This window comes from Raphanus sativus, unplaced genomic scaffold (genome assembly GCF_000801105.2).
Source record: "Raphanus sativus cultivar WK10039 unplaced genomic scaffold, ASM80110v3 Scaffold0181, whole genome shotgun sequence".
Classification (NCBI taxonomy): domain Eukaryota; kingdom Viridiplantae; phylum Streptophyta; class Magnoliopsida; order Brassicales; family Brassicaceae; genus Raphanus; species Raphanus sativus.
Window position 1 is genome coordinate 20208 of NW_026615501.1, and position 16905 is coordinate 37112.

General features: G+C 33.7%; 3 protein-coding genes across 4 annotated transcripts; 2 read left to right on the forward strand and 1 right to left on the reverse strand.

Annotated features, from left to right (window-relative positions):
• Positions 1–6125: 6125 nt before the first annotated feature.
• Positions 6126–9536, forward strand: LOC108846349 (uncharacterized). Of its 2 annotated transcripts, none has more exons than XM_018619584.2 (2): positions 6126–6727; positions 9226–9536. In XM_018619584.2, exons 1-2 carry the CDS (start codon positions 6342–6344, stop codon positions 9455–9457), a joined length of 618 nt encoding a protein of 205 aa, XP_018475086.1. In that variant the 5' UTR covers positions 6126–6341; the 3' UTR covers positions 9458–9536. The 2 variants fall into 2 exon arrangements, 1 of the variants encoding a protein (XP_018475086.1); XR_008939643.1 differs by lacking the exon at positions 6126–6727 and adding an exon at positions 8764–9108 and having other exon boundaries at positions 9226–9434.
• A 154-nt stretch (positions 9537–9690) lies between these two features.
• LOC108844458 (phosphatidylinositol:ceramide inositolphosphotransferase 2) lies at positions 9691–12232 on the reverse strand. Its single transcript, XM_018617717.2, has 11 exons — positions 11902–12232; positions 11731–11820; positions 11459–11545; positions 11309–11377; positions 11097–11177; positions 10920–10991; positions 10775–10835; positions 10502–10697; positions 10361–10407; positions 10154–10266; positions 9691–10044 (listed from the first exon to the last, which is right to left on the reverse strand). Exons 1-11 carry the CDS (start codon positions 11932–11934, stop codon positions 9970–9972), a joined length of 924 nt encoding a protein of 307 aa, XP_018473219.1. The 5' UTR covers positions 11935–12232; the 3' UTR covers positions 9691–9969.
• A 2266-nt stretch (positions 12233–14498) lies between these two features.
• On the forward strand, positions 14499–15535 carry LOC108844404 (uncharacterized). The gene has a single exon (XM_018617660.2). The coding sequence runs from the start codon at positions 14536–14538 to the stop codon at positions 15286–15288; it is 753 nt and encodes a 250-aa protein (XP_018473162.1). The 5' UTR covers positions 14499–14535; the 3' UTR covers positions 15289–15535.
• Positions 15536–16905: the final 1370 nt, after the last annotated feature.

Sequence of the window (16905 nt, forward strand, 5' to 3'; positions counted from 1 at the left end):
TTAATATTCAGGCAAATGAATAGAGAAGCAACAATTAAAGAAACTCGAGCTTTTTATGAAGAAATGAATGAAGGTTCTATTATTTATAGACAAGCCTAGGGATGTTAATATGGGTGTTTGCTAATAGAGTTAGCCCCAGCCTAGATCTTCCCCTCGAAGATAAGAATATTATAATCTTTGATTTGGAACCATACCGGTTTGATTCAAGTTTGGTTGTGAAGAATCCATCAGTGTTCTATAAAATATTTGATTTTTTATTACTTTTTGTTAGTAGAATTCTTATGTTTTCTAAAATAACTTTTATATCTATATGACATGTAATGGTTACTATTTTTATCAGTTAATGTTCCTTTTTTGTGCATTAATTTTGATACAAATATTCAAAAACTTAGTGAAATTTAAAGAATTGTATTCTATCAAATTTGAATATGTCCCCATTTTCCTTGTGTTTCTTCATACCTGCAATCATTATCAACAACAAACACACACGACACACAATACAATAATATTCCCGATAATAAACTGATGATTAAACAGAAATCTAAAACCCTAAAACCGATTAACAGAGCGAGCAAACAAACGAGAGCATGAGAGAGAAGCTACGATCGAACGAGAGCAAGAGAGAGCGAATGATTGAATTGTCTACTTTTTTAAAATGCTTTTACTGAAGGATGATTCTATTATTTATAGGTTTAGTCCTAAATCCGTTTTAATTATTGGACTAGTAGCACTACTAGGACTAATTTGTACTACCTTATATTATCTTGGAGTACTATGAATTATACATATTTCTAAGAACTTTATATTTTGGCTTATTGTATATTTTCAGCGGATATAACTTATAAATTTTGAATTATATGTCCACACATGTGTTTAGATACCAAATAAATCATGAAAAATTAATATATCTTAATTTGTTAAAAAATAATATTTCTTAATTTGTTAAAACAATTATCACTACCGCAAAAAAAAATCCTTATATTTCCATGTTATCTAATGTTTTGATGGTGATGTCATAATAAGGTGAATCACATGCTACATAATTTCAGAATTTTGTTTCTACAAAAATGTTATATACCATCTAAAACTATCTTAATGCATTGGTTCTACTAGAAATGTTTTATTTTTCACGTGTATTACTAATAAATGTCGGACCCGACAAGACTCTATCCGGAACCACCCGAAAAATTACAGGTACCTATATGAATTTAAATTTTCAGGACTTGAAAGACCCGGACCCCATAGAACCCGACCCGAACCAGAACCGAGGACCCGGATGCCCATGCCTAATATGAGTGAATAAATTAAATCATGTGAAAAAATGGAAATGGTTTTTTCTCACCGAGTTATTTATTATATGTTTCCAAAAAGGCATTACCGTTAAAGCCCCATTAAAGGTTTTCTAGGGAGGAGCCAATCTGAAAGAGTGATACTCATGGAGGCCAGAGACTCCTTTGGTAAATGTGATATACTATACTATAAGCTATGCTTTGTCTATGGAGACAACTATGATCCTGCTTTTGGCTCTTATTATAACTATGATTCACTCAGCGGCTCATATTTTGATTGCTGCTGCTTTCAGTGTATTTAGGCCTGGAATTTTGGATATTCGGATCGGTTCTGGGTAGAATCTGTTCGGATCCGGATAATTCGGTTATTTACAAATTGTATCCGATGAGTACTTAGAATACTTATGGTTCGGTTTCGACTGATTCCGGGTCAGTTCCGGGTATTAAATTATTAATCCGAAACTAATATTTTTATTTATATATTTTTTTTTAAACTATTTTTTTTTAAAAAGTTTAATCCAAATCGGATATATATTTATAGTCTGAAAGTAATTACAATGAAAAAAGTGGTGCAGTGGTAAAAGTGGCTGTACTTTCACCTTTCCCTCCTGGGTTCGAAGTCCCTGAGGTGCAAATTCACATTTTTTTAAACATTATTTCGGTTTAAACGGGTATCTGATCGGATCTGGATAAAAACCCAAAACGATCCTATACCCACGGATATTCATAAACCTTATCTATCAGTTAAATATGCCTTATTCAAAACCGATCCGAACCGGTCCATTCGGGTCGGATCCGGTTCGGTATTCGGTTCCGGTTTAAAAGTCGCAAGCCTAAGTGTATTCCTCTGGCTCCTTGTTATATAAACTAAATCTAATCTCTTTGTTTTAGGTTTCTTCTAAACATTTTTAACTTTCAGTGTAAAATTTATTAAATTTTATATTATCTGATCATTTGTATTTATGCAGTTGTTTTATTATTAGTTGAGCAGTAATTATGTAAATATTTATATGTTTGATAAAAGTATAAAAAAATTTTAAAAAAGAATTATTCTATGTACATAATTCTAAACTGTCATTTATCGAAAACAGAAAGTATAAAAGTCAATTCTCAAATTCAAAACATTTAAAAGTATATTCAGTTCCTAGAAGACAAAATAATTTTGTATATCTAGTAAGAAAATTAGATGGTCCGCTGCGTAGCATGGTTATTTACCTAATTCTATTTAATTTTAGTAATTACAAAATCAAATCATATACATGTTTTCAACCTTTACATAAATTTTAGGTTTTGAATTTTAGGTAAGCAGTATAATATTTAGTTTGGATATGCGTTAGTATTTTTTATATGTATGATTACCGATAGCCATCCAGCTGCAAGAATTAGATGATGATCTCATATGATAAAAAAGTAATGTATTCATGACATGTTATAGCAAACAACAGTCAGGAGGAGCTAAAATTGTTAACTAATGTTTGACTTACTGATCATAGGAGAAAATATAGTGTTAAATCATTTATGTAACCATTCTAAGACATTTTAATTTGTTATCTTTATATTTGTAATTCAAGTCATTTTAATTTGTTTAATATGTTTTCATTTTTTCACTATTTCTTTATTTCACTTACAAAGTCTATATTGTTTCTTATTTATTTACGGTGGAACATGATCAAACATTCATTGTTGCTTTCTGGAGAAAGACTTCTCCCAAAATGAAAAGACAAATTCTCTTTGTAGTGACTCGTGAAGACATAAATCAAAAGTAACAAACACCTAACCTCATAGTATTGTAGCTTGTCACTTTCCTGTAAGAGCATCATCCTCTAGCCAAGACATATCATCTTTATGGAACTCATCTACAGCATGTTGGTCCCATGGGGTAAACTTCTTCTCTAGTTCCTATAACATTTCCAAAATTATTTAGACATAATTTAAATACATATACAACAAAACCATGAACACTTACAGCACTTTTGCAATATAGATCGTACAAGCAAAGCCTCCAACGCCATGAATCATTTTAGTGATCCAATAACAACAGAAAAATGGGATAAAAACTAATATACAAAACCAGCTGGTCACATTCTAAACCTGAATAGTGGACAATGTGTCAGACGGCATTAGCTAGTACTTGAACCTTGAGGCTTTATTCTGCACACTTTTGTGACCAGTCTCAAGCTCTCACTGTTCTTTACTTTGTAGTTAGCCTTTTCTGCACATCTGAGCCTTTTTTTATATGTAGTTAGCCTTGCATATATAAAAACGTCCATATATTAAGTTATTAACTTGAGTTATATATTTCTTTTAGAGAACCATTAAATATTGTCCCACAAACCCTTAATTATCTAAAAGTTAAAAAGGCGATCTAAAACTAGTTCAGTGAAGATCACGAAAGGTTGTTGTTGAAAAGATGCTTAAAACTGTAGTGGACAAAAACTTCGTCTCGATTCTCAAAGCTAAAGACAGCTTTCATGTATCAAAATTGACATAAATAGATAAATAAATTGACATAAATAGATATAACATTGGACAAAACTGAATAAATAAATTTCCACTTTGGACAAAACTTCTAGTTAACATTCATACCAAAAAATTGACATAAATAGAAAACAACATAATCCACCACAAGATGATATACTAACGGGTAAGCAACCAATGTACAAAATAGCATAAATGGTCACTTAGAGAAATTCAGATGGACACTTTAAAATAGGTTTTTGATGAACAAAACTTCGAGAAAAATGAAGGAAAACTCGAACCAAGTAGATAATTACTAATGAACATTAATTTGATTAGTATCCTTATTTTGAAGTGTCCATCTGAATTGGTTCAACAGCTGATCACCCACCAGCCAAATGTTTTGCCGAACAAATTTTAAGCTAAACACTTAGATATACGTCCAGTTTCTGGTCTTATAAAAACAACTTTGGTCGAGGAGGTGTACAGCGGATTTAAAAAGATGCTCAATATTTTGGGGTTTGAAATCTACAATTTCAGATAAATCCGCTTGTGTAACTAGGCGAAATAGGTATATAACTTTTATTGTGAGCAATCAGAAATGTCCGGCACCGGTGGATAGATTTTTAGGGATTAGTCGGTTGGGTTTCGGCTTGTTAAACATCTTAAGTTATCCCAAAAGAAAAAGAAATTCAGCTTGAACGTGAAACTGTTGAGTCTGTGCAACTATTTGCATTGTCCCTTCCGTTTTCATTAACGAACAAACCCCAAAGAGTCAAAATGCAAAGTGTATATATATGATCAGTATGCACTCGTTCGAGGTGATCCAAAATAACCTTCATGCGTGCCAGTTTACAAATTGTATGTAAGAGCTTTTATATTCTAAATCGAAACAAATGTACAAATAATTAACTTTTGCAAAATTAAATAGACGAATATCGATGATTAATCTCTTTGAAAACTACAAATTGGTCTAGTGGTTAAACCCTTAGTTACTGAATTTGCTAACTAATCATATATGAGAATGAAGTAAACATTCATTTGAACCTCTCTTTAGAACACCTAATATGGATAACAAATCAACAAAGCTTCATGCTTCTGTTCGCTCCCAAATAATATCATGAACTTATTTAAAATTTGTGATATAAGAAAATTCCAGATATAAGATTCAAATGAAACGAGAATAGGTATGTCTTGTCCATTAGAACCAGACCCACCAACTTGATAAACTGTTGTTTTCTTTTGTATCTTCCCTATCAAACTTCGTTTTTACTCTTTTTGTTTCTTTGTTTCTTTTATCCTTTGTAGGTTCAACATTTTGACGTGGAAAATGAGATTCCTGTTTCTTTTTAATTTTAATCTGTATTGCTTTAAGAATAGGTAGATATTCTTTGCTTGTTAGACATATCTTTCTTCCTCATTATTTTTTATCTAATATTTAATGTGTTTTCTCGGATAGTGACATTAAATAGTATAGTTATTTTTCTTGTTAATATAACATTTTTAACTTCATTTAATTTTTTGGTGGTACATATGACTTCAAAATGTTGTTGTATTGAGGATAAGATTAAGTGCCTAAAAGCAAAACTGAAGAGAATCTAATAGTGATATATGACACAATGGACCAAAGTTTTGTTAATTCATTTGTAAAAGTATCCAAAGCAAACTAAATCATTGACATTTGGAATGAAATTAATATTATATGTTGTCATTTGAGTTGGACTTACAAACTTCATTCCAGAACGTCAGGGTAATCCAACAATATATACATGATAGAATCGAAATATGCATCTGAACTGAGATTAATGAAATTATATTGAAATGGAGACTTTATCAACTTTATTGGTTAATGACTCAATTATATTCTCTTAATAAAAAAAGATAACAACTCCAACAAAAAAAAGATGACTGAAAACCGATAAGAGTACATACCCCACTGTAGATTTCACCATGGTACAAAGTACAATTCAGTCTTATGAGATCTGCCCGTGATTAAATCGGTCGGAGGCGGGGGAATGGGTCAAAGGATATCCCAAACTGGAAATTCCATAATTGTAACGACATAAATACCCCTGCATGATTTCTATTTATGCTTGTTTCTCAACAAGAAATCGAGGACCGAATCGGATTTTCGATTCTTGATACAATTATGAAAATTACTTTCTGGAAGAGATAGTCCTTCGATCCCGCAATATGAGCCGTTGGATACGTCGCTTAAACGTTGTACCATCCAACGTACAGAATCTCTACTCTGAACAAACGTGAAACGTGTTCTCTGTTTTTCACTTTAATCTGTCACTATTCTTTTTGAAAAAAATTATTTAAAATAATAAATATGATCTTTGATCAAGAACAATAATATCTTCTTCCTTCATAAATACAGTTTCACTTTCACTCTCCTCTCAAATCTTTCTTCCTGCTCCATCATCTCACTCCTCTTACATTTTCGTTACTTACTCATATTAGGGAAAAATAAAATGTTTTTGTAGTTGTTACGTTAGAGGAAGTCACCAAACCAAATCCACCAAAACACATTCCCTTCTATTAATGTGTCATTAGGAAGAAAGAAACAAAAACATATCTTCTAGTTTAGTAATGACAGAGATCGATTTAGAACAAGGACCGGCGTACGGATATCACCGGCGAAGTGACGTCAGCGTATACTATACAGACGGAGAAGGAGAAGAAGATGTGACGTCATGCTACTCTTACTTCTATTCGACGACGACGGGAGGAGGCTTGTACGAATACGAAGGAGGAGAGTCGAGGAAAGTGTCGTCGGTGATGAGTAGTAGCTCATCATCGGAGATAGATGTTAATGAAGCGACGGCGCCGCCGGAGAAAGACTGTAGGATATGTCACTTGGGGGTGGTGGAAACGAGCGGTGGAGGTGCGATGGAGTTAGGGTGTTCGTGTAAAGATGATTTGGCTGTTGCTCATAGACAATGTGCTGAAACTTGGTTCAAGATCAAAGGCGACAAGTTAGTATTACTACTTCTCTTTTCTTTATTTTTTATTTTTAAATTGAATTGTTTTACTTTTATTTATTGAGATCTTAATTACTCTTGAGAAAAAATAGTCTTGAATTGTTTTTCTTTGTTTATCTTTTGTTGAAAATCAATTTAAGAAGTTTGATTTCCTTAAATTTCTGTAACGTTTTAACAATTTCTAATTTAATGATTAGTTTTACAATGAGTGTTTAAAAAAAAAGAAGATTAGTTTTACAATAAAAACAGAAGAGTTTGACATTCTTAGAATTATACTAAACTAGTGATATTCCGACGTTACGCCCAGGGTTCGTATGTTATACTTTTACATAAATATATAAATTATTATATGGTCTTAACAAATAAAATATGTTAAATATGAAAATAAAAATATATTAAAAATGATATTTTCTGATCTTTATTGATAATGGTTAGTGACTTTGTTTGAAGTTGTTTAGTTCAAAGTGGAATAGGATAAGTGGTTGTTACTAATCGATTTAATAAAAATAGAATAAAAAACCGATAGTCATAAACAAAGTTGATGTTTTATATAGAAAACATATTTATATTATTAATTATTAAAGTAACTATATATAAACTATAAAACTTTTACTAATATATTTAGTTCAAATAATAGAAAGATGTAATACTGTTCAAATTTTATAAAAAAATATGGGTGAAGTGTCAATTTTTGATAAAATAATTGGTGAGTATCTAATATATATTTTCAAAATTACCATGTTGACTTTTAAAATATAGAATGCGAGTTGTATGTGTTACTTTAGTTTTAAGGTCTCTCAAAAAGATGTATCTTAAAATAAGAAATATAAAATTATTTTCTATATTAGTTTTGTTATAATGGAAGATTTTGTGTGTGTTCATAACGAAATTCTTGTTTGTCCACCCTTATTTAGAAATATCAACTAATCTTAATATGAATCTAAATACGGTTTTTAGCTAAAAACTATAAATGGTTCCTAAACTCCTCTATTTAATGGACAACTTCTATTTTAACCGGAATGGAACAATTTCACCAAATCTTCCTAGTAAAAAATCAATTTGTTAATTAGTAAATGAGATGTTAGCATCTATAACGATCATGATAAATACAATTTCTAACTATCTGTAATATTCGGGCTTGCTGACTTGTTGCATTTAGTAATGGTTTTGACAATAAATGGTTAGTGTGGTGCAAAGGATTAAAGGTGAGGGTGATGTGTGGTTTACACAAATTTTAAATAACTTTAGCAACCAGGCAACATTTTTAAATTTCTCTCAGATCGGAAGTAATGATTCTTTTTTGTTTAGTTAAGTTTTAAGAGTATATTAATCATGTTCACGGTTTTTAAAATGTAAACACGGATAGCATGCATCAGGGAAGTTATTGGTTTCCTTGCATAGTGTAACATGGGAAGATACCATAGAGTTTATGTGCCAATACCAATAGACCAAATGTTAGTCTTTTGGACTTGAATCGTCATCAGTTACTAAACATTATTAGAGTGGGATGAGTGGAATTTCTAGATTGATTATATGGCGGTTACGTCGATTTCATTAAAGAAGGGGAATCGTAGAGGCTCCATTTTCCATTGTCAACATCAAATATAAAGAAATCCTATAAACCAATGTTTTGACACCCGACCCGGCACTGAATCAGACGATTTATCGGGTCTTTGAATCATTGGATCAACCGTGGGTGAACCGCGGTTTAGTAAATGCATTAGTTTTATTATAAGATAATATATTAGCTATGAAAATAAATATATAAAAACTAAAGTTAATATTTTAAATGTTTTCAAACATAAAGTAATAGTATGGATATGTATCTATTTTATGTTTTAATTTTCTTGAAAATAATTAACTTCAGTTTCCATTTTTGTATTTTTATTTGACATACAAAATATTAAGAAATAGTTTAAAAGTATTTTTTAAAAATATGTAACATAAGAGTTATGAAATCTAAAGAAAATCAAGACAAAAAATTCATAACAAATTAAACTTTCAATCTAAAATTAAAACATCATTGTAATAAATTGTCAATAACAAAAATAAACTAATAACAAAAATAAACTAACAACTAGTAACAATTAATACCAAAACACATTAAATAAAGTTGAGAAAAAAAATTTAAATTATTAAAAGGAGAATGCCACATGGCTTTCTCCCCTCCAGAGAAAAAAACTCAAACTTTATTAGTTAAGATTACGTTAAGGACCACACTAATTCGTTAAGTCATTTTACCTTTAATTATGAGCAGGGCCGGTTCATTATATATGATGGCCTCCAAATTATGGAATTTTTTTTATTAAAATCTGTACAGAAATTAGTGTCCAAAATTATCAAGACTGGCCCTGATTATGAGCCAGATAAAGCATGTATTTCCTTTTGTATTATTTTCTGTGTTGATGGGATCATATACACATGTTGTCAGCTTAAAACACAAAACCTAGGCAAGTTATAGGAAAATTAACATAATTTCTTTATTGAAACAGAATCTGCGAGATATGCCAATCGGTAGCCAGAAACGTGGGCGGTGCAAACGAGATGGTAATGGTAACGGTGGTGGACGAGAGAGAGTTAAGAAACGGCGAGGAAACGGTGGCCTTGGGAGCGATAGAGAATAGGTGGCAGCCACAGAGAATGGTGAATATAGTGTTAGCTTGTATGGTCTTTGGCTTCTTTATTTCATGGCTCTTCCATTTCCATGTTTCATCTTCTTCATGAAACCTCTCTATACAATATTATATGCTCTTTGTAGGAGGCAAACAACAAATTTTATTATATATCAATTGAGTTTTTGATTTTTTTTTTTTAATTAACAAAAGAAACATTGAAAATTTTCGATTCCTTTCACTCTTGCAACCAAAACTTTTTTTTTGGTTGCAAATAAATTATGTTTAAAGTGGGAGAGGGATCATATAACCACACACCATACCATCATCTAAAGATTAAGAAAATTGACATAAAGAGAAACGTGTTATAAAAGATTGTGTTACTTGGCAAACAAGGAACTGGAACATGTACAAAGTAGTATAGTCACCACCACTTCTATCTATGAGTGTCCTTTTTTTAAGAACAATGACCATAAACAAAAATTTACCCACACATAACAGAACTCAAGTTCATATTCGAGTAATCGAAAAGACCAACAGGTCGGTCTTCATTCATGACTTGCATTGGTTTGCTGTTTTTATATATATGCAGATAGATCTTGTCTGAAGTCTGGTGCTGAGTTTTCATGCGCCATTCATTGAGTTATCAGTGTGAACTCCGTTGCTATCTATCTTCCCGTTCACTTGAGCCCTCGGTCTCTAAACAGATACCGGAAAAAAAACATAAAAAAGAAAGAGCATTAAAGATGAAAAGTATTGTAGTTCAGGACTGAGAAGGAGAACAAAAAAACAGTCTCAGATGACTTACCCAGTCAGCAGGAGGATCAGCACCGTTCCCATTCAACAGCTTGTGGTTGTTCTCTTCTTTCGTTCTCTCTTTCGACACTACAGGGAGCAACACCGTAGTCCGGTCTGGTAATTCTGAAGTAAAATACATTTTTGAAAAAAGAAAAAGAAGATATGAGAAGCCGAGTCTCTGCCAAAAATAAGAGTTTCATTTTCTGAGATCAAGAACCTGGTAACTTCTTGTCAAGACAGAAGACCACCAAGTTAACGGTGTACCTAAACGGAGAAAGAATCAAAAAAAAAAAAACAGCAAGTCAGCATATCTTCTTTGTATTCATTAGAAGTGTTGTGTGATAGTTAAAAACAATACCAGGCAACAACGACATCGACAGTGTAATGTTTACGGGAGGCAATGATCAAGAGGCTCTGCACGAAAGCAGTGAGCCACCCAAACAGCTTTATGAACCTTCTAGTGCCGTACTTGTGGTAAGTGAGGACAAAGACTAGCGTGAATATCATGTGCGATGAGAATATCAGGTCTCCACATCCGTACATCACCCCATGAGCTGATGATGAGATCATCAACATGAGAGAACATAAGCAAAAGAAAGATGTGAATATGATTAGGGGAGGAAGAACTCACGGTTAATCTCGAGAACCTCAAGAGGGCTTTTGGGCCATGGCAACCTGGCAACTTTAGAGCCCTGTGGTAAAAAAGATACAACACATAAGCTTAATTGATTAGCCAGATGAGACCTCGTGTATATATCAGATCTCAGTTGCTTTACCTGGCGACAGTGATAGTTTGGGCCAGGAAGCTGAGTCGAATAGAAAGTGATAACACGGAGAAACTGGCAGGCCTGAAGAACAGAAACATCATAGCAAACTTAACAAGACAAGAGCAACCTCAGCAAAGCTTAAGCCTATATAGTAACTAACTAGTAAAGGGCAGGGGGGGGACTTACAACTAAGAATGCTAGAACTCTACACCATATCAAGACAGTGTAAATCTTTTTGGTTTTCAAGATGAATGGATGGAAAGTCCACTGCAAATAGAAAGGCTCTCAAGGAGTAGTATCAATATCTGAACATAATAATTCATTTAAATAGCAAAAACTCTGTTTATAATGTAAAGGTTTGAGCTATTATTACTGAAAACATGTGACAAAAGACTCACCAGGAAGAAAGAAAGAAAAACACTAGTGAAGAGGGTCTCACTTATGTAGCTTCTCTCTTGACCAAGCTCCTACACAAAAATGTAAAAAAAACAAAAAAAAGCAATGAGACATGCATTGTCAGAGCATATGTAGCTGAAAAAAGGTCAGACCGGAAGAAGAAAGAAGCCAAGATCCTGGAGAGTAGGTGCAGGGCGATGAATATAATGTACTCCTTTAGCAGCTAAACCATGAATGTACTGCACACACCAACCAAAGTTTCAATACAAACTTAAAGTCCCACTCCAAATAAAGGCACAAGCCTGTCTCTCTAACCAAAGTGTATTAAACTAAAAGAAACAGGAGAGTCATCATTATTAACACACAACGATTCAATGTAATTTGAATCTGACAACAACAAATAAAAGAAGCTCAAGACTTTAACCTGAAGGATAAGACCAGCGAGAAGGTACTTCCAGTTGTCAGCGAGAAGACCTATCTCCGTCGCTATCTCAGAGCAAAACCTCTTCCATAGCTATTACATAAATAAATAAATAAAAAAAGTAACGAATCAGCCCACAAAGCTGAATTTATGAGAGAAAAAAAAAAGAGTAACCTTGGAAGATTCACGACGAATGTAAAGCGTCATCTTCTTCTTCTTCTTCTTCTTCTTCTTGTGACAATCAGTTCCATACTACTTCAATCAAATTGGGTCAACATCATACCTCAGAACCAAACACTCAACAAAGACTCGACCTTTTTTTTAAAAGAAATTATTAGTCTTTGAGCTTCTCGATGGAGAAAGGTCGGATTTTTAGCCGGACCCGGATTCGTTGGGTCAACGACCAAAGAAGGTCAAGACAAGATCTGAGAAGGAGAGATGAAACGAAAGAGAAAAAAGTTACAGAGTGTAAAGAAGATGTCAAGTAGAACTGAAGAATCTGAGAAACCAAGCCCTAGATTTAAAAAGGCACGCAGAAACGGTTGATTTGTATTTAAACATTTTTAAAAACAAAATAATGTTTGAAATTTGGAGGAGAAATTATATGAATAATAAATGAATTTTCATTTTTCATTTTTATTTCGTGTGGTTTTAAATTTTTAATATTTTTTTTGTTTTTAAAAAAATATTTTTTATCAGAAAAAATTGTAATATCATAATAAGTCAGCGTTAAAAAAAATTATAAAAAAACATTCTTTTTTGTTGAAGACTCTACTTCTAATATTTTCCAGTATATGTATTTATTAATGAGTCTATCAGGTTGATTGCTAGAAATAAATGGTGATGATATTATAATTTCTTTTATAATTTGTTTCTTACTAATTTAGCTATTGATGAAAGCTTGATTGAACTCAAAACAATGTTACTGCATATTTGTATTTTTTTCCCCTCGTTGTTGAGTTTTAATTATTTTAAATCAATTAAATTTTCCAAAAGTAAAAATCTGAAATCCTATGAAACAAAACAAAACAAAAGTCATTATTTTAACTGGGTTTGAACAAAACAAAAAAATACGCAAGCAAATGGGAAATGCTCATATAAGAAAAAAGTCATTTAAGTTTCTTTATAGGAAAAGTAATCAGTATTGAAAGTCAATCATCAACCGTTCCATTAAATTTTGGTTTTCCAAATACATACACTTGTTTTTAGGATTGGTAACTCGTTAACACATTGTGGTTGCCTTTATTGTTCTTTAGTGTTCACCCTCGTCTTTCTATTCTAGAAAGTAAAAACATCTTGCAATGATTGATGCTGTATTTCTTATTGTAATACCTTTTCATGTGTGCATGAGGCTATTTCAGCAAGCTATTTCAGCAAGCTACTTCTCCAATGTTTTTGTTAATACTGGGAAACAACATCTAGCTATAGATGACTCAATCAGTAAAATATCAATTATGATCAAAGCTCCCTTGGCCAATAAAATATCCTTGAAAGAAAACACAGTCTTATCGCTGAATATATTGAAAATTTATAGAACCAAAAAGTAATGGTCACGAGATGAAGAATCCACCAACCGTTATTGCCGCTTTATTTTAAAATTTCGAAGGTGATGTCTAGTGATTAGAGTTAGCTGTGGCCAATGGCAACTTAATACTCATAAAGGTTCATTAACAAATAGTACAAAAAAAAAACTTGTTACAAGGTTTAAATATCAATTCAGGATTAATTCTATACGTGGTAGGATATGATTTGGAGGAGCATGTGGGTAAGGAAGGGGTAAAGCAGCGAAGCATGTCTGTCACATGCTCAGTTGAGTTGTCTGTATATCCACAATTAATTTTATCATGAACCGTGTTTAAGCTATATATCTGTTTTTTACTTAACTGCTGAATATATGTTTCGCAATTAATTGCTCAGACCTTGGATTGATCATATTCTCAAAGGCTGACTGAAAATTTGGTATCTTATGACAATTGTTTTTCTTTTGCTAACTAATTTTTTTGCCCCACCTAATTTCCATGTAAAATACACATCTTTGTGATGATTTCATGTTCCCCAACTGAAAAACTAATACCAGTATAAGTACTCTTGACAACAAATATATTTTACGTAGAAAAGATATATTATGTAGAAAGCTCTCAGCTTACGATATGTTAAATGTTATATGTAAGCTTATTATTGATGATAAATATATATACAACTATACGGCCAAATACTTTGTTGATGGACATGTCTATATTATAGATTTTGGAAGAAAAAACCGACATAGCATATGAGTGTAAAACCTAACCTTTCCCCTAAATAACAAACAGAATAGACCCCTATTTCCATCATAATATAAACATATCATATGAGTTGTAGAACCTAACCTTTCCGCTTTCCCCTCAAGAACAAACAGTTATAGATAGGAAACAGACCCCTATTTCCCACCTATGACAAGTTGACAACGACTTCCCATTTCTCCTTTTCCCCTAAACCAAAGGGGATGTCTGCCAAGTGAAAACAAACAACGTCCGCATGGAACACAACCACAACGCAAACGCAGACACCGAACAGATCGTTTTATTGGAGTTACAACTGCGAGGTAGTTTTCCTGGGGTGGCCTGAGTCTGATAACTGTAGGATATATGCTCTCACACTCATCTGAATATGGGTTGGGCCGACGGGTAAGAAAAACATAATATCCAGCATATTTGGGCCTCGACCCGAATATAATCCAGGCCCATTATTCAGTCAATTTTTGTTTCAAACTGTTTTATCGTTCCTAAAAGACCATTCTACTGGTGTGGACACCACAAATTCACTTCAATGGCCGCGATGGTCGGATTCCACCTCTCCTGCTCCAAACCAATCTCCTTCTCCTCCTCAATCTCCTCACCACCGGACTCTCTCCGCTCAAAACTCTCTCTCCTCTCTCTAAACCCCTCTCTGCAACCGCGAAAATCAACCGTCATCCGCATGGGCGGCGGTCCGAGAACGTTCCCCGGCGGCGTATCAAAGTGGCAGTGGAAGAGGATGCAGGCGAAGAAGCAGAAACAGCTCCTCAAGGCGCGTTTATCCCGCGAACGCCAGATCTACGAGATGCGCAAACGCGCGGAGCTGAAAGCTGCGGTGGCCGAGCTCGAGCGGCCGTGGGAGCCGGTTCAGAAACCCCCGAATCTGTTCTCGGTCTGCGCCGACGAGCAGGTTAAGGTTCTAGCGGACCGGTTTCAGAAACCGGGCGGGTTTGATCTCTGGACCGATAGGGATGGCCCGCAGCTGTTTGACGCCGGCGTTGGTGATGATTTGCCTTCCGCTAGGTTCTTCCCTAAAGGTGTCGTTCACAGCGTGAAACCGTACCGGAGCTTACCGGTCTCCGGTGAGTCTGACGGAGAAGAGGGTTCGAGGAAACGGGAAGGAGTCGGTGGAGCGCGTCGTGGTCGGAGGGTGAGGAAGGAAGATGAAGGGAAGAGGGTGGAGAATCGTGTTGTGAGTGGCGGGAAATCAAGAAACGGAAGAAGGTCGTCTCAGGTATACGATATGACTTTGCAGAACGATGGGAGATACGAAGTTGGATCTTAGTTTCTAAGTAGTGTGTCTTAGTTGCTGTCTTTTATATAATCAGTACGATGTCTGTCTGAACATAAACTTGTCTATAAAAGTCTACTCACAGATTGAGCTTTATTTAGTATTATACTATCTCTTGTTTCTCTCAGGTTGTTGTGTACGAAAACAAATCATAAGACTTTGCAGTGTTGTTCTGTTCGCAATTAAGGTATTACTTATGTAACAAGAGAAGATTTGTTTGCAATGTAACTTTTGCCTCATCCATGTTCTTTTCCTCATAACTAATGTTAAAAGTTATAACTAATGCATAAAGTCTATATAACAAATGAAAAGTAGCTTCGACAAACCACATTGTCCATGACCTTGGGGATACTAAAGTTAGAGGATGGTTGAAACAGGAAATAGAATGAAAACAGGAGTGTCCAACAACTAAATTACCTGTTGGAATGTTATTGGAGCATCAGCGATGTGACTCAGATTATCTAAGGTGAACTTAACAATGCTCATACAAGGTGCTTGAATGTCACTATCCCCGAGCTACTTCTCATTTTCATTTGCACTATTCCCTAGCCTTACTGTGTATTATCTTTCACTTTCTAGAATCTTTGTTGATTGCTAAATGAACAAGAAAGCTGTTGTACTATTGCTTCGCTTACAGAATATATTTGATGACTACCAGTTTAAAGGAGAATAAGACTTGAATTTTAATTGTTAAAATAAAGTACAATCTAATTTGTCATTGTTCATGCATATGATGCTATTGTTCATTGTATATGAATTGTTAAACAAGATAGAATGAATACATTCGTCATGAAAATTTGACAAAAGCAAGCTGTGGCTAATTTCTTAAAGCACTATCTTGTTTTGCTTGCACGATATTGATTAAAGTTCTTTTTTTCTTCTATATGATAATGAAATGGTCTAAAGTATTTTTTTTTTTTTTTTGTAACTGTGGTCTAAAGTAAAAAAAGTTTCTCTTGATAATGGCTTGATCCTCAATTCACTTTCTCGCCACTGTTACTTGTTTAGTGTGGTGCATTAGTCTTGATAAACAATCGTTACTATTCCTTGCCGAGTCTCTTTGTCTGCTCTGATTGGTTAGCATTTTACTGACGTTCAATTTTGTCATCTTTAGATCTTGACGGTAACATCTTCCGGTTCATCGACCTTATGCATGGTGCTTCTTATCATGTACAGCCATTTGTGTTGGCATGTGACCCACTTCTACTGTTTTCAGCAGTGATTAACCATGACAGACTGTATTGTAATGAGGAGCAACGCACATGAAGTAGATGATTAGTGGAAGTTACAGTATTTTCCACCAAATCAATTTGTTTGAAAGTCTTTTGTTACCAGTGAGGACCATGTGAAAGTAGTAGCCTCACTTTCACTGAAGTGGTGGTCCTACTTCCCTAGGCATCACACGTTATTTTTCCTAAGGTGGTGAATAAATACATGAAAAATAGACCATTCATTGGGAGATGCCGATCATTTACATAGTCATTACATGCTAACCTGGGCTAAGTCTTGCTAAAAGATTCTCTTTATCTTTTTACTACTTTCTTTGGTTGGTATTGCTCAAGTATGGACAAAATATTTGTAAAATTTGATTTTGAAAATCCGTAACTTTAT

What these genes read in the sequence shown, in the direction of transcription:
- LOC108844458 (XM_018617717.2), bottom strand. Translation starts at nt 11,934, where the DNA reads ATGACGCTTTACATTCGTCGTGAATCTTCCAAG. An exon ending in TTCGTCGTGAATCTTCCAAG is followed by an intron (nt 11,821 to 11,901) that starts GTTACTCTTTTT and finishes TTTATGTAATAG; the next exon opens with CTATGGAAGAGGTTTTGCTC. An exon ending in TCGCTGGTCTTATCCTTCAG is followed by an intron (nt 11,546 to 11,730) that starts GTTAAAGTCTTG and finishes TGGTGTGTGCAG; the next exon opens with TACATTCATGGTTTAGCTGC.
- LOC108844404 (XM_018617660.2), top strand. Translation starts at nt 14,536, where the DNA reads ATGGCCGCGATGGTCGGATTCCACCTCTCCTGCTCCAAACCAATCTCC.
- LOC108846349 (XM_018619584.2), top strand. Translation starts at nt 6,342, where the DNA reads ATGACAGAGATCGATTTAGAACAAGGACCGGCGTACGGATATCACCGG. An exon ending in TTCAAGATCAAAGGCGACAA is followed by an intron (nt 6,728 to 9,225) that starts GTTAGTATTACT and finishes TTATTGAAACAG; the next exon opens with AATCTGCGAGATATGCCAAT.